This window comes from Lactuca virosa, chromosome 9, assembly GCF_052849685.1.
Source record: "Lactuca virosa cultivar CGN04683 chromosome 9, Lactuca_virosa_CGN04683_v6, whole genome shotgun sequence".
NCBI lineage: Eukaryota > Viridiplantae > Streptophyta > Magnoliopsida > Asterales > Asteraceae > Lactuca > Lactuca virosa.
This window is the reverse complement of record NC_136434.1, coordinates 208,361,210-208,380,773: the sequence shown is the minus strand read 5'-3', so window position 1 is coordinate 208,380,773 and position 19,564 is coordinate 208,361,210. Positions and strand designations below refer to the sequence as shown.

The following is a 19,564-nucleotide window of genomic DNA, read 5'->3' as shown; positions in this document are numbered from 1 at the left end:
AATGAAATTCTGAAATTCAATATGTGTGCATAATACTTTGAAATTTAAAATTCAAATATGCTATAAATTAGGGTTTAATTTGTGCAAATTATTAATCTGATTACTATAAGTAAATAAGTTAATTTTTTTGTTATATACATTCCAAATAAAAATGGACAAAGTTTATAGAGATGTAAGATAAATGTTTGGACGTTTTTACCCTTACTTGTAGTCCCTTCATGAGTTTTTCCCCTGGTGTAGTTTACCTGATCATGTTTATTGATACTTTATGGTTTGATATTATTGGATTTAATTAAGTTGATAGTTTCCATCTTATGCAATATTTGTTATTTTCTCATGCTCTTGTATTGGCTGAACTTCCTGATCAATTTGTTAATTTTTAAGTCATTTCATCCTTTAAAAAATTGGAAATTAGTAGTTTTGATAATCATATCCTGGGGTATTTATGTGATTGGTGTTAGGTTAGGCAAGAAACTTTGGTTTGCAAAGATGCTAATCTGGGAAGTAATACATTAGAAATTGAATTCAAAAATAGTTAGTATTGTATTTATGATGTTCTGGTATATTTTTATAACAAAAAACAATGATGTTTTACAATAAATTATTATAGTTAATGATGAGAAATAGAAACATAAATACATATTATTTTGGTGTAATAAGTTAAGTTATAAGAATAAACTCATCTGGAAATATAGAAAAATAATTAAAAGATTAAAGGACGAAAATTTCATTTAGCCATACTTTATGTAGTGTAGAATTTTTCTGCTTGTAACACACAAACATTCAAAAGTAGGTTGTCTTTTATATATCTATTCATTTGGTATAATTCTATATCAAAGTGCATAATTGTTATTTAATATTAAAATTAAAATAATTCTATCTACAATAAAGAGAATATGCCAAAAAAAATAATGTATAAACATAAAATTATGTAACAAACCAGACAAAGAAAAAATAATATTCTATCAAATGTTTCAACATTCTAAATAGAATCTAAAAGTACTAAAATAAAATAGATATTTATAAGTCTAAAGGAACAAATTTTCAGAAAGTTTATATTAAAATTAACACTCAGCCAATGTTTTCCAATTTGACCTTACAGTTTGTTCTTCCGTGTTCCTGAACATCAGCTGTTGAAAAATGTTTTTATATGTGATCATCATTGAAATAAGACGAATTGGTTTTATATTATCTAACAAATATTATCAGTTATTTCAGGTTGCGTGGATTCGTGCTTAATTATGAAATAGAAAAAATATGCAAAAGACGAAATACACAAAGACGGAAAAATAGACGCAATATTTGGTCGTTTGAAGACAAAACAAATCAAGACTAAAATTGTCAAGAATTTAAAAACCTCAAGGGTCAAAAATGGAAATTCAATTCACAATTGGATATATATATATATATACAAGTGTTCGTGTGTGTGTATATATATATATATATATATATATATATATATATATATATATATGTGTGTGTGTGTGTGTATTATATAAATATATATGTATATATATTATATTGTATATATATATGTATGTATATTGTATATATATATATATATATATATATATATATATATATATATATATATATATATATATATATATATATATTGGAAAGAAATCTTCACAAAAGCAAAAGTACCAAACATCATGTGTGCTTCCAACCTTTACAATCAATCACTTCATTACTTTTCTTTAAACAAACAAGAGTTGCTTGATTCCTTTGCATATATATAGATGCATGTTTACATGAGTTTTTGTGTGTGTTTTGTGTTTCCTTGTAATATATCTCCTATTACTCTCTCATCTCCAGAAGAATAAACACATAGCCAACCTCAAAATACTCTCCAAACACCCTCCAAATACCCTCCTTAAACCTCCTCCAAAAACCCTTTCAAATCACCACAACCATCATCACCTTGCTGTTTTTCGACATCAGAATTTGCAAGTTAAAACAAAAATCACCGAGCACAACTCAACAAGATAATACGGGAGAGATTTTCACCGCAAATTATTCAGGACCTTACCTACATCCAGGAATTTTCCTCGATTTTTTTGACCACTGCAAACCCCAGAGAGACGCGAGAGAGAATTGGCTATCCAGAGAGATTTACTACGAAAATCTATATTCGTAACCACCCAAAGCTCTTTCAACATCACCCTCTTTGTTACCTTATACCATCAAAACTACAACCTTATTACACCTTCTACCACCCTCTAAATACCCACTTCTACCTCATCAAATCACCTTAAAAAACCCCATACCCACATACTTAAAAAACATTACCCGTGTATTTTGTATCGTTTTGTAAACAATTCATTGTTACATAAAAAGAACTTATTGTTACTTACCGGATTGAACTTTGAACAAATAGAGACACAATCTATTAAGATCCAGTCCAATTCTAAACCAGTTCAGTCAATTTATTGACGAACCGACTTTATATATATTTATATATTTATATATTTTATTACAGCTTTACGTCATTTAAATACTGTCATTTATTTCATTTATAGCTTTCAGTCATTTATAGCTTTCCAGTTTATATTTATTCCGCACTTCTTATTTTTTTTTTCCGCATCTTATATCCTTAAATATATATATCTGTCACCCAGTAACTGGTATCCGAGCCTTTATTCGTGGTAATCAGATCGTATATTTTCAACAATTGGTATCAGAGTTTGTGTGATTTACCTTGAAATTTTTGTCGAAAACTTTTGGTTAGCGTTTATAAACCTTCCATAAGCTTTTCTTTAAAAATTTCATTTTAATATCACTTGTTCAAAATCCTTAAAAAAAATTAAAAAAAAAAATTAAAAAAAAATCTTAAACAAAAAAAATTCAGAGCTTGTGTGATTTACTTTGAAATTTTTGTCGAAAACTTTTGGTTAGCGTTTATAAACCTTCCATAAGTTTTTCTTTAAAAATTTCATTTTAATATCACTTGTTCAAAATCCTTTCAAAACAAAAAAATGTCTTCTGCTAATTACTCCAACATGAACTCTATTTCTATTGCTAACAGCTTGGGATCTGGTTCACGGGCACCCATACTTATTCCTGAAGAGTATAATTCGTGGGTTGGCCGTATGAATCTTCATCTTAACACCATAAGTGAAGATGTCTGGAATTGTGTAGAAGGAACATATGTTACTCCAGAAAATATGGCTACTCTTGCTACAAATCAAGCCACTCAAGCTGAAATCAGAAGAAAGTTGCAACTCCAAGCCAAAAAGGAACTTATGTCTAGAATTCCCCACAGTATTCTAAGTCAAATGGATGACATAATACTGTTGACTGCAAATCAAATCTGGGAAAATTTAAAAAATCGTTTTTGTGGAAATCAAAGAATTATTGGAAACAAAAGAACATCTGTTTTAAATGAATTCGATAATTTCAAGATGCTTTCATCAGAAACCATCCATGATGCTCATGATAGGTTCAATTTTATCATGGTAAAAATGAACAATTTGGGCATCAAAAAGACACAACACGAGATAAATATCAAGTTTCTAAACAATCTTTACGAAAGCTGGAAGATGGTTAAACTCATCATTCAGGGAAATCCAGCCATTCATACTGAAACTTTATACAATTTGTATGGAGAACTTCAATCGTATGAATCCTCGATTGACCCACCAACCACTACAGCTTTTGGAGGACCACTTGTTCTCATTTCCACATCTTCTCAAAACCAAACACCTTTTAATGAACAAAACTTCAATCATTTTAATCAGACATCTTTTCAAAACCAACCCTTTTTGAACAATTCTTTTGATCAATCTGATTTAAATGATGAAGCAGACTACCAACAACTGTGTGCTTTGGTTGCAAACACAAACCTCCAGAGATTTATTCCAAATCACGGTCAATCGAATTTTAAACCAAATTTTCAAAACCGACCATCATTTGGACAAAATAATTCTGGATTTCAACCAAGACCTCAACCTGTTCAAAACAACTCAGGTTTTCAACCAAGACCTTATTTTGGACAAAATTTTCAAAGACCTTCCTTCCAAAACAATTCAAACCAAGGTTTTCAAAACCAGGGATTTCAAAACAATACCAACTCAAGTCATCATAACAATAACCAAAAGAACAGTTTTCAAAACCAAAACAGAGGATTCCAAAATCAAGGTTACACTAATCAAAACAATGGCTTTCAAAACAACCAAAATTTTGGATTCCAACAGAACCCTTCCCAATCTCCCCAACAAATCCAAACTCAAGCTCCTGAAAGACTTCCGATTAAAAGTCAAAAGGATGACAGTGATGAAGAAGTGATCATTTGTCACAACTGCAAAGGAACTAATCACTATGCCAGAGAATGCCGAGCCAAAAACAAAACCAAAGTCAAAGACTCAGCATACTACGCTCAAAAAGCTGATGAATTAAAGAAACAGGAAAATCAAGATAAGCAAAGAGCATTGATGGCAATCCATGAACCAAACGTGGAATACTGGCCAACTTCTGAAGACGAAGCTGACAATGAACCAACACAATCAAACTTCTGTTTCGTAGTTGGTGTTGATAGACCTTCAAGAGCTCCAAACGTCATAGAACAGGTATGGTCTATGATCTCTGAACTTGGTCTTTCGAAATCAATTTTTGAGTCCCATATAACCAAGATTGAGAAAAGTCTAGAAGCTGATCTCAAAAATTATCATGACACAATGATCAATTCCGATATCTGCAAATCTGAGTTACAAACCTTGCAACTCAAATTTGGAGAATCAACAAGGATAAAGAACAAATTGGAAAGAGACGTTGAAAGAAAATCAGAAGATTATAATCACGTCTTGGAACAATTAAATCAAACCCTAATTCAGAAAAAGGATTTGGAACAAAAAAATCAGTCAGTCATTTCCTCTGAAACAAAAGATGTTTTAGAAAAGGAAATCCTTCAGTTGAAACAAAACTTTCAAGAATCAACTGAAAAATACAAAACTTTAAATGAAAAACTGACTGATTCTTTAAACCAAACCAATTTTCTTGAATCTGAAAACAAAAGATTGATATGGAATATGAATTCTATCAAAATTGCTAGAAAACTAAGTGATGATGTTTTCACCAAAGCAAACACCTTAGGAACTGGCAAAATTGATACGAATTACAGACCAGGAATTGGAAGAGAATCCTTTGAAAATGAACTAGCTAAACAAGAAAACATGACAATTTGTGAAAACTCTAAATCCACTCTTCCCGATCTTTTCACATCTGCTAATGAGGAAGATTCAGATGACGAAACAGTTATCAACTGTAGCCCAGATGACACTGCTTTCACTGTTTCCAAAAAGTCTATCAAAAGAGTTGTAAAATCTGAAACAAACTCTGCTAGTTCTTCAACAAACCAAATCAAACATACCAATGAAGCAACCATAACCCCACTTAACAAACCAAAGGCTTTTGAAAACAAACCAAAGAAACCTGTTAAACCATACGTCATACCTCAAAAACAGGTTTCCAAACAAAAACCAAAACCTTTTCAAAAACCTTTTGAAAACCGCTTTCAAAAGATCACCTTTAAAAATTCAAGGAACTTTCAAAAACGACCAAATCAGAAAGTTTCAAAACATCATCAAAAAGCCTTTCATAACCGCCAATCACATCCCAGATATGAAGAGAACTTTTCAAAAAAAATTTCACATCTAGGATATCATTCACCAAATCACAGATTTTATCAACTAACGAATTTTCAGAAACAAATCACTTTTTGGGAAAATTTGATAAATAAAATCAAACCTCAACCATTCCATCCTTATAAACCAAACTCTTATAGCAATATGAAGTCAAATGCTACAAGAAGTTCAGTAAACAAAAAACCCAAAATAAAAACAACTAACAAACCAGGACCCATTCAGATTTGGGTACCTAAATCTTCTGTCTAAATTGCAGGTATCTAATGCTGGAGAACCCAAGGATGATACATGGTATATTGATAGTGGCTGCTCCAAGCATATGACAGGAAACCGAAACTACCTGCGTGACTTCAAACCCACCCAAACAAATCAAGATGTTACCTTCGGCAACAACATGACGGCAAAAATCAAAGGTTATGGAAACATAACAAATGGTAATTTCACCATAAAGAAAGTTGCCTATGTCGACGACCTGAAACACAACCTTATCAGTGTTTCTCAACTGTGTGATAACGATCTTGAAGTTCTATTCACCAAACAACGAAGCTTGATCATGGACGCCAAAACCAAAGAGGTTATCGTTGATTCTTACCGTGCCGGAAATATGTATCCACTTGACATGGATCTTATCTATGGTAAACCCGATATATGTCTGCTATCTAAATCCCCAGCAGATATTAGTTGGTTATGACACCGTCGCCTTTCCCATCTAAACTTTGGGTACATCAACAAACTGATCGGCGATGATCTTGTTCGAGGGCTACCACTTCTGAAGCTCGATAACGAAACTCTTTGTGCCGCATGTGAAAAAGGAAAACTTTCCAAATCAACTCACAAAAGCATCTCAGAATCTAGTGTATCCGAACCACTAGAATTGTTGCACATAGACCTTTGTGGCCCTGCCAAAACCCAAACCATACAAGGGAAGAAGTACATTCTTGTTGTCGTTGATGGCTTCTCGCGCTTTACTTGGGTCTTCTTCTTAAGACTAAAATCAGAAGCACCTGAAGAGATGATCAACTTCATAAAACAAATCAAACTGAAGCTCAAACGACCTGTTCGAAGAATCCGAAGTGATAATGGTTTAGAGTTCAAAAACAAGACTCTAGATTCATTTCTCAAAGACAAAGGAATTGAACATAACTTCTCAGCCCCATACACTCCACAACAGAACGGAGTTATCGAAAGAAGGAACAGAACTCTATGTGAAGCTGCAAGATCAATGCTTATCTTCGCTGATCTGCCACAATACTTCTGGGCAGAAGCAATAGCCACAGCTTGCTACACTCAAAATCGTTCCTTAATCCATAAACATCTTCATAAAACACTATATGAAGTCATTAACAACCGAAAACCAAACATCAAATTTTTCCATATTTTTGGTTGTCGATGCTTCATAAAGAACAATAAAGACCACCTCTCAAAATTTGAATCAAGGTCGGACGAAGGAATTTTCCTTGGTTACTCATTTTCTTCAGCTGCTTATCGAGTACTGAACAAACGTACCAGAGTAATTGAAGAAAGTACCGATGTTCATTTCGATGAATTTTATGTCAGGAAATTGGATCGTGAACATTTTGGTTCAAAAATGATCGATAATATTTTTCAAAATCCAATTCAACAAACACCTTCTCCTGACAGAGATATTGAAATCGATCTTGATTTACTTTTTGAACAACCCAAAACCGCTTACAATTCTGAACTTCTAACTACTTCTGTTGATTCTACAGGAACGACCACTGAAGGAACTCCACAAACAAACCGAAATGATGCATATCAATTCGAGGGGGAACCACCTACACATACTTCTTCATTGGAACAAACACCAAATCCTCCTTTAAATACCCCATCCCCAAATATCCAAAACAATCCCGATGCATCATTTATGGGGGAACCTTCAAACCTATTCCAAGATGAAACTCCCGGAGAAGAACAATGGGATATTGAAATTCCAATTATTATAGCGGAAGAGAATCGCTTAATAAAATGGACCAGAAACCACCCAACTGACCAAATCATCGGAGATCCAAACTCAGGCATCCAAACTAGAGCCGCAACTTCTAATGATTGTTTATTTGGAGCCTTCTTATCCATGACTGAACCCAAAACCATACATTCTGCTCTCAAAGATCCAGACTGGGTAAAAGCTATGCAAGAAGAGCTAGAAGAATTTGAAAGAAATGACGTATGGAATCTTGTCCCTACCCCACCCGATGTTTCTGTTATAGGTTCAAGATGGGTATTCAGAAACAAAACTGACGATCAAGGAATCGTTTGTCGAAACAAGGCACGTCTCGTAGTCAAAGGATATTCACAACAAGAAGGAATCGACTACGATGAAACATATGCTCCAGTTGCCAAAATTGAAGCAATTCGCATCTTTCTTGCATATGCTGCACATAAGAACTTCAAAGTATTCCAAATGGATGTTAAATGTGCATTCCTACATGGAGAGTTAGATCGCGATGTATACATCCAACAACCACCAGGTTTCGAAGATCCCAAATTTCCTGATCACAGCTTCAAATTGCAGAAAGCTGTCTATGGCTTGAAACAAGCACCCCGAGCCTGGTATGCCACATTGACAACCTTTCTCGAAGAATCAGGTTTTAAAAGAGGTTCAATCGATCAAACCCTCTTTCGTAAAATCTATAATAAACATCTTTTAATCGTACAAATATATGTTGATGACATTATTTTCGGTTCTACTGATGAATCTTTGAGTATTAAGTTTGCAGATCTAATGAAGAGCAAATTTGAAATGAGCATGATTGGGGAGATGACTACTTTTCTCGGACTTCAAATCAAACAGTCAACTGATGGCATTTTCATCAACCAAGAGAATTATGTCAAAAACCTACTCACTCGCTTTTCAATGGACAAATCCAACCTCGCAAAAACCCCAATGGCTTTTGGATACAAAATCGATGCAGACTTAAATAGCAAACCTGTTGATCAGAAAAGATATCGTGGAATGATCGGATCACTCTTTTACCTCACTGCCAGCAGACCTGACATCATGTTTTCTACATGTGTCTGTGCCAGATACCAAGCAAATCCTATGGAATCCCATGTAGTTGCTGTGAAACGCATCTTCAAATACCTAAAAGGCACTCCCAAACTTGGCCTTTGGTATCCAGCTAAATCCGATTTTCAGCTGAACGCTTTCACCGACTCAGACTATGGAGGATGCAAGTTAGATAGAAAGAGTACATCTGGTAGCTGTCAATTCCTAGGAGGTAGACTAGTGAGTTGGACTTCAAAGAAACAGACTTGTGTATCCACATCAACAGCAGAAGCTGAATACGTCGCTGCCGCCAACTGTTGTTCGCAAGTCATATGGATGCAAACTCAACTGCGAGACTATGGCTTCAAAATTTCACAAATTCCCATATTTTGTGACTCAACCAGTGCAATTGCCATTTCTCACAATCCCGTTCACCATTCCATGACAAAGCACATCGACATTCGATATCATTTCATCAAAGACAACATTCAAAAGGGTCATATCGAATTGCACTTCATCAACACCGAAGATCAAATTGCCGATGTCTTCACTAAGGCTCTCGATGAAACAAAGTTTCAATACTTCCTAGGCCGTCTAGGAATGTTAAATCCAGATAACATCTATCCTTAAACTTTTACTTTTTGTTTGTACAAAAGTGTGTTTACTTTCATTCAAAAGGAAAATTCAAAAACAATTGAAAATTGCTTTCCTTTTAAAAATTACCAAAAACATTCAAATAACCAATATTTCCAAAAAACATTCAGAAAAACAAATCTTCAAAAAAAATTAATAAAAGACTTGCCATAATAAGCTTTTATAGAACCTTGTGATTAATCTTCTCTTGACTTAATTTTCAGATGCTTATGCTCGATGAAGATTTTAAGTCATATTGATTCTCAATTGGAGTGAAGGTTCAAATATCCTACTTTTCATAATGTATATAACTTTATTTCCTTCGATTTTATTTCATATTGACGATTTTAAACAATCAAGGGACATAAGGTTAGGAGGTTCAGATGAAAACAAAAACCCATGTGAGAATTTGTGCCTCGTCGATCTAAATCATCGTGGAAATCATTTCTTGTGAGCTTAGGTGTGTCACTATTGCTTATAAGGTATACCCAATTATACCTTGTCACGGTCTCATTTTTGCTTAGATATCAAAATGACCACGGACGATACATTCATTTCTTACATACTAGACAAACTGTCTTTTATGCCACCTATCCCTACCTAGATAAAAGCCAACCAAAAATGAAGACTTGCGATCCCATGATCCATCAAGCAAACAACGACATATCCTTACAAGAAAACCAAAGGAGAAACAAATATCTATCAACATCTAATCCTCAAAGACAAATCAACAAGAAAACAAATGGATTCAATAAAGATATACCAAACAAAACAAAAAATATATTCTATATTTGGTATTTTCAAACAAACTTTCAACCAAATGGTTATTTCAAAACAAAAATCATAAAATCCCGCGATTTGTTTTAACCATTTTTCACAAAAGAAGATATCTCAATCACTCAAGTCAAATACTCTTAAAAAGGTCTCAAATGTAGCAAATTCTCAATGCTAAAACAAAATATCTTTTTACAATAAATCGATATTGATCAACAAACAGGATACTATCAAAGAAGAAGCTGCAACAACAATGGATTTCCCGGGATACTGTAGCCTTCATCACTGAAGAATCTTAGTTGCAAACTGCACTATGAAAATTGCTAAACCCCTCTACATGTATTTCCCGACGGAGAGAGAGTGAACTTTAATGGCATGAATGAAGAAACCCGCTGAGTAATGCCGAAACCAGTCTTATGTGATTGATTATCTAATAATGAGACTAGGTGACTTTACAGGAAAAGCATAGCTGAACACCTCCAATATGAGTGTGAGTCGTCAGAGAGAGATATCACTCATTTTTAGTGATCATTAACTTGTTCTGCTGCCAGAACAACCAAACACCCAAGTGAAGTGTGAGCTATACCTATGGGCGTTCATCTGAATCGACCTGTTAGACCACTTGTCGTCATTAATAATGCTATAAAATCTAAGGAAATTTCTTTAGATACATATATGACTACCCTTTGATAACCGAACCCGAGACTTTGATTCGGAAACAAATTTCTGAAAATCTTTTACATAAGATATGTTAAACCAAGTCACAAACTTTCAAAACGATTACAATGGTTTTATATATATCTTCTCATTGACAAAACTTTTATCCCAAATCTTCAAGATTAAAACTGTTAATGTGATTATATCTATCCTTATTTCATCAATGATCACATAGGGGGAAATTGTTGAAAAATGTTTTTATATGTGATCATCATTGAAATAAGACGAATTGGTTTTATATTATCTAACAAATATTATCAGTTATTTCAGGTTGCGTGGATTCGTGCTTAATTATGAAATAGAAAAATATGCAAAAGACGAAATACGCAAAGACGGAAAAATAGACGCAATATTTGGTTGTTTGAAGACAAAACAAATCAAGACTAAAATTGTCAAGAATTTAAAAGCCTCAAGGGTCAAAAATGGAAATTCAATTCACAATTGGATATATATATATATATATATATATATATATATATATATATATATATACAAGTGTTCGTGTGTGTGTGTATATATATATATATATATACATATATATATATATATATATATATATATGTGTGTGTGTATATATATATATATATATATATATATATATGTGTATATTATATAAATATATATGTATATATATTATATTGTATATATATATGTATATATATTGTATATATTGTATATATATATATATATATATATATATATATATATATATATATATATTGGAAAGAAATCTTCACAAAAGCAAAAGTACCAAACATCATGTGTGCTTCCAACCTTTACAATCAATCACTTCATTACTTTTCTTTAAACAAACAAGAGTTGCTTGATTCCTTTGCATATATATAGATGCATGTTTACATGAGTTTTTGTGTGTGTTTTGTGTTTCCTTGTAATATATCTCCTATTACTCTCTCATCTCCAGAAGAATAAACACATAGCCAACCTCAAAATACTCTCCAAACACCCTCCAAATACCCTCCTTAAACCTCCTCCAAAAACCCTTTCAAATCACCACAACCATCATCACCTTGCTGTTTTTCGACATCAGAATTTGCAAGTTAAAACAAAAATCACCGAGCACAACTCAACAAGATAATACGGGAGAGATTTTCACCGCAAATTATTCAGGACCTTACCTACATCCATGAATTTTCCTCGATTTTTTTGACCACTGCAAACCCCAGAGAGACGCGAGAGAGGATTGGCTATCCAGAGAGATTTACTACGAAAATCTATATTCGTAACCACCCAAAGCTCTTTCAACATCACCCTTTTTGTTACCTTATACCACCAAAACTACAACCTTATTACACCTTCTACCACCCTCTAAATACCCACTTCAACCTCATCAAATCACCTTAAAAAACCCCATACCCACATACTTAAAAAACATTACCCGTGTATTTTGTATCGTTTTGTAAACAATTCATTGTTACATAAAAAGAACTTATTGTTACTTACCGGATTGAACTTTGAACAAATAGAGACACAATATATTAAGATCCAGTCCAATTCTAAACCAGTTCAGTCAATTTATTGACGAACCGACTTTATATATATTTATATATTTTATTACAGCTTTACGTCATTTAAATACTGTCATTTATTTCATTTATAGCTTTCAGTCATTTATAGCTTCCCAGTTTATATTTATTCCGCACTTCTTATTTTTTTTTCCGCATCTTATCTCCTTAAATATATATATCTGTCACCCAGTAACTGGTATCCGAGCCTTTATTCGTGGTAATCAGATCGTATATTTTCAACATCAGCAATACTCGTGGACTGAAAGTTAAGTATGAAATCGTCATGTTGATAAACTTGATCGGATATACTAAGTGTATGTGTATTCGAAGATGAATCTGGGGGATCATCTCCATCTAAACTGATATTATAAGAAAAAAATCAATATAAGTGACATAAAGGATAATAGTATAAATAAATTGATAAAACATATATTACCTTTTGATGAAAACATTGATTTCATCAATGTCAGTGTTAATGAAAAGCTTTGTCACATTTCTATATGTGTTAATTCTGGGACGATCTAAAAAAATAAAAATATAAGCGTTATTTTACTTATTATTAATATAAAAATAATAAGAAATAAAATTCACCTCTTCAAATTGTAAGCATTGCAAATTGAAGGATAATAATGATACGAAGATTGTGTGGATTGTTATTGATAAAGTTTTGCATTATGTAAGCATAATGACCCCACAAAGTGACACGAACTTGCAAACCACTGAAAAATAAAATATTAAAGCAATATAATATAATTTTGTATTATAAGCGATAAAAATTAAAATATATAAAAACAAACTTTGCATCTTGAATTTGGATGTTGAGTCTGTGTTTTTTCATATCTGCATTATCTCGCCAAATGTCACCAATCGCAACTACCAATCCAATAACATCTATGTAAAACAACAAATATCAAAAAAATATTGTTGTGAATGTTAATATATAATAGTGTATCGAAACAAAGAATTTGTCAATAATTAAAATATATTGTAATCAACTAACCGATTGCCCTGTCTTGCGGATGAAGCAATGAGATAATAGTTTGATAATGAACGAATTCAAAACCAAATGTAGGTCTGGAAAAGTCATGACACTCCGTAACAACAGTGTCTTTTACAAAAGTAAGTTTATGATGCTGACGAGTTAACCTCAAACCACCCATCAATTGTGATGCAAAGATTGGACAATTTATGTAAAATGCATGCCCATCTTTTAGAATATCTTTGAATCTGTAGATGTTTTTTTTGAGACATTTGCCTGAATTTTGTCTCCCTAAAAGAAGAATGATATAAATTTGGATTTATAAGTAAACATGTATTTATATTGAATGTGTATAGAAAACATATTATTAAGTTATAAGGTTACCTATTCATCTATTAAAATCAACTCAATTGAGTAAATTTCATTTTTGTCTTTGAATGAATTCTGGTTCCACAAGTTTATAACACGAAGTTTGAATGTTAAATCATCCCTAAGAACATGTACATCAGCAATTAAAGTAGGATTTGCTTCAGCCATTGATCTGCAAAGAGACATTTGCATGGTAATCCTGAAAAATTATTTTAAAGGACAATTTATGAAATAACTTTTACCAGATGAATTAGAACATAAACAAATGAATAATTTATTTGCAGCATATGATCCACCCTTATAGTAAAAAATGTTTAAAAAGTAAACTTTCTGTTATAAGATTTTTACATAAGAAAAGTATATTTGAAAAGGAAAAAATGTATAAATTTAATAAAAAATAGAAATAATAAAACATTAAAAAAACAAATAAAAACAGGGAAAAAAAAGCATTGTAGATGGAGTTTATGGTTTTGGATTTCGTAAAAGACATAAAACAGGATCCATACTATCAATGATGTGTAATTTTACCATCAATCAAAAATAGATGAGTAAATAGCTGGGTAATATTCTAAAAAGTTACTTTAAACAGAGAGTATCTATGAAATACTTTACCACATGAATAAAAACATAAACCAATGAATAATAACAGAAAGGATGGAGGATTAAACGGAATATATATGAAACTGTTTTTTGACTTTATCTTCCAATCATACAGAAACCTAGAGAAAATTAGACATGTAAATTAATCATAAATAAATAAACGATATAAAAGTATGAAATCATGTATAGTGTTTAATCGAATAAATAACAACATACTTATATAAGACACTATCTATTTAATACTTTTATTTTTTCAGAAACATTCAAATGATGAATAAGAAACATACACATCATTTTGTCGATTGTAAATTAATCATAGAGGAATACAGAGAAATATAGACATGTAAATTAAAGATAAATATAAAGAGTATTTAAATGAGTTGCAATCGAAATAAAGCACAAACCTTATGTTGTTATCATATTCGACCGTTGTTTGTTTTGCCTGTTCGATGGAAGTCATTAGAAAACAGAGGGAATGTTTTCAAAGATTCTTTATGTACTATTACACCGTTTCTCAACGTAATTAGAAGTCATTTTAGCAATTTAATTAATGTCCTTAAATTGAATTCACAAACATCATGCATGCAGTCGTAGTGTTACCTACAACATACTGTAAAGTAAAGCACTTTATAGATGTCATAAGATAAAATATTAGAAAGAATAAGCAAACAAATCATATTGTAATAAAAAACGACTGCAACATGAATCTTGAAGGTTTTATGAATGTATAATAAAGAAACCATAAAAAAAAACCAGCACCGGGAAACAAAAGTTTTCAAACTGAAAACCAAGATGTTAAAATAGCATAATGAGAAATAAAAAGTAGTCTATGATTATGTAAATCCACTCCAAAGAACCATTCGAAATTAAGCACGAAACCTTAAGTCACACATCTTTTTCCACCTTTACCTTCAACAATTCTTTTCTTGGACCAGCTGGGGATGTCTTTGGAGTTTTTGATGATGAAAATTTTTCATTAGACTCCAATTCAAAAACTTCTTGCAGATTTCTCTTTAAAACTGGTGTTGTTGTTGTTGAAATCTTCAATGGACTCGTTGCCGAGTTTTTGTCCAAAGTGTTGGGAGTTATGTTATCATCCGTAGCAGAAATTGCATCCTAAAAAGACAATTATATAAAATTCTTTCCTAAAATGAAGTACAATTTTATACTATATTCGATATTTTAACATGTATAGTACCTTTAAAGTCTTGTTGTCATGAGATTAAAAATCAGATGAATTGTAGTCTAATGACTGTGAATTATCTGCCTGTATAAGAAAATAAGTAGCAAAATAAATTATTTATTAAATACTTCATGGTCAGCTAAATAACATAAAACAAAACATAAGTAATGTATTTACTTGAGAAGAATTCAATTTATCTTCAAGTTGTTCAATTAAACTCTCATCATCAGTAATTCTAGCAATACCATATTGGTTGGTTTTTTTGGACACATTGAATATGTTTGAAGAAATCTTAAAGGCAAATTTCAACCCTTTCAATGCATTCATCTCCACTGGATACAAATCAACATTGTCTCCATTCTGCAGTTATGCAACATTATCAAACATGTATGTTAAAGTGAAAACAAATACAAAATTTACAACATTTTATATAATAAGTTGAAATGACCTTGGCTGCGTTGTTAAAAACTCTTTGGCTGATTTCTTCAACAAATACCTTCCTTTTCTTTCAAACAGAGTTAAGGTGATAGTGCCAGTGTTATCTTGAACACGGATTGGAATCTTATATCTAAGAAATTAAGAAATTATATTAATATATATTTGGTATTAGATATTATTTAAAGATTTTTATGGACAGTACGAACCTTGGAACCACAGATGTTGTAGTTTTTGTGCAATCTCCGTTATGACATTCATAAGATTTAGCTGTTCCATCTACTTGATCATTGTTAGGGACTGCTTTGCTACTGCAGTTGGTACACGCTTGATAGAACCATTTTTCATTTTGTAATATTCCTTTTATAGTGCCCACAAGAATGAATGTACATATCTGGATAAAAAAGTAACTTTGTCAAAAAAATTATGCAAAACAAAAAAAGTATATTAATAAATATACCATCACATATATCTCCACGGGCTCCCAAACTTCAGAAATAGTCTTCAGCTTATTTTTAACCATGAAATCATCATATTCAGAAACTTGGTTAGCAGGAATAAGTGAAAAAGTATGTGAAGAGGAATCAGGACGATCATCCCTTTGTAACCTGTTTTTTTTATGCAAATCATAAAATTTTAGAAACATAGGATGTAATGACAAAAACCACACCATATGACATAAATTACCTTTTCTTGAAAACAGAACTTTCATCTATGTCAGAGTTTATGAACAATCTTGAGGATGTATAGTAGGTGTTGACACTTGGGCGATCTATAAAAAAATTATAAATATTATTTAAATATAATTGTCGGTCTATAAAAAAATGTATAAATAATGTTTAACTTATTATAAAATTTTATTTTTCCTGAGAAATTGAGTATACCTCTCCAAACATTAATTTGTGCAAACTGAAGTATAACAATGATTTGAAGATTTTGTGGATTGTCTTGTATATACTTTTGCATCTGGTAAGCATAATCACCCCACAAAACCAAACGTATTTCCAAACCACTGACAATGCAACAGTTAGTAAGTTAATTATATATAAACATCAAAATTTTTAAGTATTAAATATAAATATATTGAAAAACATACTTTTCATTCTGGATATGGATGTGAATTTTGTGTTTGGACTTATCAGTGCTTTCTGTTGCCATTTCACCAACACCAACAACCAATCCAATAACATCTACAATATAAGAAAAATATGAATGAAGTGGTGTTGAGAATATGGAAACATCATATCATATCATATATAAACATTAAATATTGTAAAGTTGAAATTTCATTAAGTAAAAAATGTAATAAATAAACTTACCGAGTGACAAATTTTGAGGATGAACCATTGACAGCACAGATTGAAAATCAACAAAAGAAAAACCAAATTTAGGCCCGCTAAATTGGGTACATTCTTTAACAACTGTTTCCTGCACAAACGTGAGTTTTTGATCTTGGGGAATTAACCTAAAAGTATTAGCCTTCAGAGCTGCAAAGCTTGGAGATGTGATGTAATATGATTTCCCATCTTTTAAAACATTTTTGAATCGATAGAGGAATTTTTTAGGGACAGATGCTTGTATTTTGCTCCCCTAAAAACACAATATATGATAAGCATTAAACATTAAAACAACATAAATATTTATATTTAACACATAGGTAAAGATATATATAACATACCTGTTCATCGACCAAGATTAATTCAATGGACCATATTTCATTCTTGTTGTAGAAAGACATCTGCTTCCAATCGTTTATAACACGAACCTTGATAATCAAATCATCCCTTGTTACATCCAAGTCAGCTATGAAAGTGATATTTGTTATAGACATATCCCTGCAAATATCAGAATCCATTCTATAAGTTTGATGCCAAACAATTGGTAACTACAAGAGAGTATTAGTGAAATTATCCCTAATAGTATAAAGATGCATAATAGCAAAGATCAATCAATAAACACATAAAGATGCATATATAGCAAAGATCAATCAATAAACACATTCTGATTGAAAAAGGTCAAAATGGTAAAATCGAAGAAAAATATAAAAACTGTATGAAGACATAAAAGCTCTACCAAAATATGAGAATTTGAGTAAAATAGAATAAAAAACAGATGAATATTTAAGCATTGTACTTATGAAAAGTTTTTTTAAATGAATAACTTATGAAAAAACTTGTAACAGATGAATATTCGTTACATAAAAACTGTATGAAAATATGAATATTTTAGTAAGAATTTTAGTGTAGATAATTGTGTTCAAAACATTAAAGTGTGTATATTATGTCAATTCATAACAATCCCAATTTTTGTAAAATTGTTTTTCCGAAAAATTAAAATGATGAGTCAAAAACATAAACATCAGTTTCTTGAGTATAGATAATTCATAAAGAAAGACATGGAAATATAGACAGGGAAATATAGACATGTTAATTAATGATAGCTAAATAAACGATATAAATGAGTTGCAATACATTGAAGTGTGTATATTCTGTCAATTCAAAACAATCCCTATTTTTGTAAAACTGTTTTTCTGAATAATTCAAATGATTAGGCGTAAACATAAACGTCAGGTTCTTGACTATAGATAATTCATAAAGAAAGACTGTGAAATATAGACAGTGAAATATAGACATGTTAAAGAATGTGTGAAATATAATACTCTGTGAAATGAAACACAAACCTTTTATTATTATCATCGATTGTGCTTAGTTTTTCCTGTTCCATGGAAGTCATCACAGCTCACAGAGAATGTCATCAAAGAATGTGTGAAATATAATACTCTGTGAAATATAATACTCTGTAGAATAAAACTGATATATGCATATGCGTTTAAACATTAAAACAACATAAATATTTATATTTAACACATAGGTAAAGATATGTATATAACATACCTGTTCATCGACCAAGATTAATTCAATGGACCATATTTCATTCTTGTTGTAGAAAGACATCTGCTTCCAATGGTTTATAACACGAACCTTGATAATCAAATCATCCCTTGTTACATCCAAGTCAGCTATGAAAGTGATATTTGTTGTAGACATATCCCTGCAAATATCAGAATCCATTCTATAAGTTTGATGCCAAACAATTGGTAACTACAAGAGAGTATTAGTGAAATTATCCCTAATAGTATAAAGATGCATATATAGCAAAGATCAATCAATAAACACATAAAGATGCATATATAGCAAAGATCAATCAATAAACACATTCTGATTGAAAAAGGTCAAAATGGTAAAATCGAAGAAAAATATAAAAACTGTATGAAGACATAAAAGCTCTACCAAAATATGAGAATTTGAGTAAAATAGAATAAAAAACAGATGAATATTTAAGCATTGTACTTATGAAAAGTTTTTTTAAATGAATAACTTATGAAAAAACTTGTAACAGATGAATATTCGTTACATAAAAACTGTATGAAAATATGAATATTTTAGTAAGAATATTAGTGTAGATAATTGTGTTCAAAACATTAAAGTGTGTATATTATGTCAATTCATAACAATCCCAATTTTTATAAAATTGTTTTTCCGAAAAATTAAAATGATGAGTCAAAAACATAAACATCAGTTTCTTGAGTATAGATAATTCATAAAGAAAGATATGGAAATATAGACAGGGAAATATAGACATGTTAATTAATGATAGCTAAATAAACGATATAAATGAGTTGCAATACATTGAAGTGTG

General features: G+C 31.2%; 1 protein-coding gene across 1 annotated transcript; it reads right to left on the bottom strand.

Annotated features, from left to right (window-relative positions):
* Positions 1–15,469: 15,469 nt before the first annotated feature.
* Positions 15,470–18,598, bottom strand: LOC145140235 (replication protein A 70 kDa DNA-binding subunit D-like). Its single transcript, XM_079073794.1, has 11 exons — positions 18,546–18,598; positions 17,544–17,700; positions 17,185–17,455; positions 16,962–17,055; positions 16,750–16,877; positions 16,553–16,637; positions 16,326–16,473; positions 16,075–16,259; positions 15,879–15,930; positions 15,608–15,790; positions 15,470–15,514 (listed from the first exon to the last, which is right to left on the bottom strand). Exons 1-11 carry the CDS (start codon positions 18,596–18,598, stop codon positions 15,470–15,472), a joined length of 1,401 nt encoding a protein of 466 aa, XP_078929920.1.
* Positions 18,599–19,564: the final 966 nt, after the last annotated feature.

Bases quoted from the DNA above. Each gene is read 5' to 3' on its own strand.
- LOC145140235 (XM_079073794.1), bottom strand. From the start codon at position 18,598: ATGACTTCCATGGAACAGGAAAAACTAAGCACAATCGATGATAATAAT. The intron at 17,456-17,543 runs GTATGTTATATA...TTGTGTTTTTAG, and splicing joins TAATCTTGGTCGATGAACAG to GGGAGCAAAATACAAGCATC. The intron at 15,931-16,074 runs GTTCGTACTGTC...TTGAAAGAAAAG, and splicing joins ACAACATCTGTGGTTCCAAG to GAAGGTATTTGTTGAAGAAA.